Source organism: Cucurbita maxima, unplaced genomic scaffold, assembly GCF_002738345.1.
Source record: "Cucurbita maxima cultivar Rimu unplaced genomic scaffold, Cmax_1.0 Cma_Scf00007, whole genome shotgun sequence".
NCBI lineage: Eukaryota > Viridiplantae > Streptophyta > Magnoliopsida > Cucurbitales > Cucurbitaceae > Cucurbita > Cucurbita maxima.
Genome location: NW_019272023.1, coordinates 1,644,005 through 1,648,548, shown reverse-complemented (window position 1 = coordinate 1,648,548; position 4,544 = coordinate 1,644,005). Strand labels below are relative to the sequence as shown.

The following is a 4,544-nucleotide window of genomic DNA, read 5'->3' as shown; positions in this document are numbered from 1 at the left end:
TTTTTTTTTTTTTTTTTTTTTTTTTTTTTTTTTTTTGCCAAATTAAACAAAATACCCTTGTAACTTTGGGATAGGTTTCAATTATGCCTCTATACTCTATGCTTTCAAATTTGTTCAACAAGTACCCTTGAACTTTGAAATTTTTCCAGAGATTCTTTGTTGTTAAAATAAAGGAAGGAAAGTGACATAAGAGCTAGCGTGTAAAGAAATTTGTGTGATATTGTTTACTAAATGTGAATGATGTTACAAATGATGTTATGCATGTCTTCCAAGTTTTACATATTAGCCACCAAGTCAATATCTTCCAGTTTTAACGAAAAACTCACAAATGGTATTCTTAAAAAACAATTGAAACTTGAGGTATTTTGCATACTTTAACTTTCTTTTTAGAGTATGTGTTGCCTGCAGTTGAAAAGTGGAGGTGAGATAAGGAAAACCACCACTGAACAACTTCCTAACGTAATTAATGTGATTATACAAATGATGGAGCAGAATCATGAGAATAAGTGATCACTGTAGACGGATTGACAAGAACTATAATACCAATGATTAAATTGGCTTTTCTTTTTCTTATTTGAATGATGATAAGGAAAAAAGAAAAAATACATACAATTTTTTCTTCATTTCCTTCTAATGAGAGGTGAACTTCAGTCGAAGTAAATGAAGCATTGTTAGATCCCATCTCCCTGGAATGGAGAAAAAGAGCTACCTTAATGAGCCTAGCCATACTTATAGTAAATATTTCAAAGATCGCGTGCAAAAGTACAATGACATGATATACATAAATAAATAAATATATTAAAACACATACCAATCAGATGACCACTTGAGTTCAGTATTATTCTGGAAACCAGCAGTTATGTTATTTGTATCTGTAACATCACTGACATTCATTCTCCAATTTGGGAAATGAAAAAAAGAATATCTAAAATCTAAAAGAAGGAAGATTTGAACTACCAGATTTAGTTCCGTCAGATTTTGAAGAAAGATCACATATCAGGGAAACGCAAGAGATGGAAATAGGGATCTGAAGAGGGTTTTTAAATACAATATTCACTTTCACAGGTTCTGTCAAAAAAAAAAAGAAGAAAGAAAGAGATCAATATCATACATCGCCATATGCAAATCTCTTATAAAGTTCGTTTATTCCAGATGGTATAAACATGCTTCACATGATAGCTACTATCTGATGTTTCAATCATGTCTTGCCAATACGACTATATCACAGCAAAGACACTGTATAAACGCTACTAAAGAGACAGTTATTCAACACAGAATTCATTAGCGTTTTCCAGCAAGCAAAATTATTTCGAACTAGTGAAGTTTGCATGAATTTGAAGCTAAGTTTTCTCATTATAATAATAACTAAACTGGTGCTGGCAATTTTATCTGTTCAAAAAAAGCAGGATGTGACAGCTTTATCCAACCAGTAGTATACTCCAATATTTCAGACATTTCATAGAATCAGAGAGGTGAACTCTCGGTTTCAAGACATTTCATAGTATCAGAAAATTAAACCAATGAACGGTTTCATAGCTTGTTCTTTTATAACGAAAAAAAAATCTCATTGATATATAAAAAGGAAGACGTTCAAAGGATACAAATTTCCAAAGGGGTAAAAAAGAAAATAGAAATAGAAAACAGAACAAGATCTTGAAACAGTTTCAATCAAAAGAGAATGACAAAGAAACAAAGAAGATCCATCAAACCAAAGTTCGGCTCCAAAGAAACTTCGAACACAACCACAATAGCCAACCAAAAAGATCTAATAAACCAACTGAAACCCACAAAGGCAACTACATGAAGATCTACAAAATGATAATGTTGAAACAAAGAACCATCCGCTGGAAACCAAACAACAACAGGCCGAAAAAGCAAACAGGCAACTAACGGGTAACATTGGTAGTGAAACTTCTAACTACCAAAGTGACAGGCATACTTACCTCGGGTAACACACCCCCGCTTTAAAAAATTACCACAGTAGCTAAGTGCTATCATAAAATAAATACATTAACATGCGATTATTTTTTTAATGAGATATGCTGTGATCATATCTTGGATGTTATGTCAAATAATAGCGGCAATGTTGGAAAAGATGTCACGGTAATATGATTGCTGATGGCCATCTAGCTGGAGATGTGCTACACTTACTACATACCTCCTGCCACACAGATATTTGATTCTTTATACTTTTTCGACATAATCTTTGACTGTAACTCCAACCAATTTGTCCTTCCTGATGATAACGATGGAATCATGTCCTCCTCCAATGAGCGCCATACGCTTTCTCGAACATTAGCCTGCAATGTTTCAGAATATGTCAATGAGCTAGATTAAAGGAGATAATAACATAAGCTACAAGAACCATCAACGACGCAGTGCACTTTCATTAACCTTATTGGAAGTCTTGTTTTCACGAAAAAGAAATAAAAAATGGGAATATACCAAATAACAAGAAAACTGTTACCAGTAAACGTTTCATTATGCCCTGTTGGAGCGAGAAAGAGCATTTATTTCAAATGGAATGCAAGGAAATGGGAGGACCTAAAGAGGAGAGGGATAGAGAGGCGGACTGCAAGAAAGTTGGTTTGAGTAGGCTTCCATAACCAAAAACTAACTGTAAATACACTTACAGCCGTAGGTGATGCATAAGTTCGATGATCATCAAAGATGACCTTTAATGATGAAATGCTGATCTTGGGCAATGGTAGTTTTAACACCTTGACTGTCTTTCCTGCCTTCTGCAAGATCAAATCAGTTTTTTTTTTAAACAATAATTCAATAATTGGAAGAAACAGTGTCAAAATTATCAATGTAATTAGAAATTACCAAATGTAAAGCCATTGCTCCATTATTCAAAATTGGAAAAGGCCAGATGAAAATTAGACTACCATATTATAACCTGGCTAATTAAATCTTCTATATACTTCATTTACAAAGAATCTCTGCACTACCCCGTTCCTTTCTGATAAGAAACAAAGACACATGTAGAACAATAAAACGAGGAAATAGAGAACAGCTTGAAAACCTTAGGGACAAGGGGTCCCCGAAGCCTTGAAAGAGAAATCAAACAAAAAACCACAATATAAGTGGATGACAAATAAGGGAACATGAGCCTTGACCTTGTCCCAATTGTATTGTTAAATGAAGCAGACTCATTGACATGGCTTCCCATAGTATTGATGGGGTTTTCTTTATAAAACTTTGACGTTGGACATAGGGGAAAAAGTAGAAGCAATCCCACGTTAGCAAATACAGTTTGAGGGAAGACCAATTTACCATGCATTATAGACATGAAAATATCATGGAAAGTTTTGCACCATTCAGAAGTGTGCAAAGACCACCATAATAGTTTACATACCTGTATCTTATAAAATTAAGAAAGGATCTACAAAATAATCATTTGCAGGAAGCATGGATCTATTAAGCTACTCAAAATCGTGATATAAACACTGCTCAATAGCTTAATAACTAACACCCCAACTTCAATGATCAGTAAATCTTGTACACATGTAGTATAGCATAATGACTCCAAAAACCATATGCCATACGGTTGCCAAAGTCTGAAAAAACAGTAATAGCTGAGAGATAAATAAAGTAACTAGCACAATGAGGCACCTGAATAATTTTTAGAAAATCCTTCAGAAACAATTCCTGCGTTGCCTTTGACTGATGATTACAGTCGAGAATTTCCAGCATTTGAGTAACAGCAACGTCATATAGACCAAGCGAAGCATACCACCTATAAAAGACAACTTTATATAAAAGATCATATACTTGATACATGTCATTATATCAGGGAAGAAACTTAAGTAAACTATAGATTCATCAGAATTAAATTAAAATACAATCTAGAGTTTTCAAAAAAAATAAAAACTCACTGTCCAATATGGAAATGTACATGATCTTTGATGTGGCTCCATTCTGTTCCTTTAAAAACAGCAACTGCATTTCTATATGTACGAATTGCATGGTAAATCTGATAAGGCAAATGTCAGTGGCTCCCTTAATAAATCTTTAAAATATTAAACAAGCCGCATTACTTGTCAAATATTTGGATAATGAAATATACGTACTTGATCCATTCTTTTGTAACGATCACCAGAGAGAACAAGATGAAATCCATATTTGCGTATCAAAGGAGGTTTAGAAAGCAGGTAACAGTAAGATGCTTGCTCAAGCATGACAGCTGAATGTAAAGGTTCCTAACAGATTTAAAAAGAAAAAGAAAGAAAAAGCTAAGAAGCAAAAATATGTTTAATATTGGTATCAAGGTATTTACAACCTACCTCATTACAAATACGAAAATAAACAGCAGCAGCCTCTCTGTATTGCTCTCTTGCCTTCAACATCTCTGCTGACCAAAGACCACAGCGTGTTGCATTTAGGTGACCAGAGGGGCCCATTTTCTGCATGAACATAAGCTCAATTATCTAGCACAAATTTTACAGAACTAAAAATTACAGCAAATTCAAAGATTATTAGGAAAACATCTCAGACAGCATAAATTATATGTACTTTTTTTTTTTTTTTTTTTTTTTTTT

The 4,544-nt window shown here is 33.6% G+C and overlaps 1 protein-coding gene across 6 annotated transcripts in view; it reads right to left on the bottom strand.

Moving 5' to 3' along the window:
* The window catches only part of LOC111481560 (trafficking protein particle complex subunit 8-like), a 21,844-nt gene that overhangs the window by 5,295 nt on the left and 12,005 nt on the right, over positions 1 to 4,544 (bottom strand). For 5 of the 6 annotated variants that reach the window (XM_023127045.1, XM_023127043.1, XM_023127047.1 and 2 more), the window contains 9 exons: positions 4,290 to 4,409; positions 4,077 to 4,205; positions 3,882 to 3,979; positions 3,619 to 3,742; positions 2,634 to 2,741; positions 2,159 to 2,300; positions 958 to 1,068; positions 812 to 872; positions 611 to 686 (listed from right to left, as the gene is read on the bottom strand). In XM_023127045.1, the coding sequence (XP_022982813.1) occupies positions 611 to 686; positions 812 to 872; positions 958 to 1,068; positions 2,159 to 2,300; positions 2,634 to 2,741; positions 3,619 to 3,742; positions 3,882 to 3,979; positions 4,077 to 4,205; positions 4,290 to 4,409 (969 nt within the window). The remainder of the gene's footprint in view (positions 1 to 610; positions 687 to 811; positions 873 to 957; positions 1,069 to 2,158; positions 2,301 to 2,633; positions 2,742 to 3,618; positions 3,743 to 3,881; positions 3,980 to 4,076; positions 4,206 to 4,289; positions 4,410 to 4,544) is intronic. The other variant, XM_023127044.1, reaches the window with a different exon arrangement.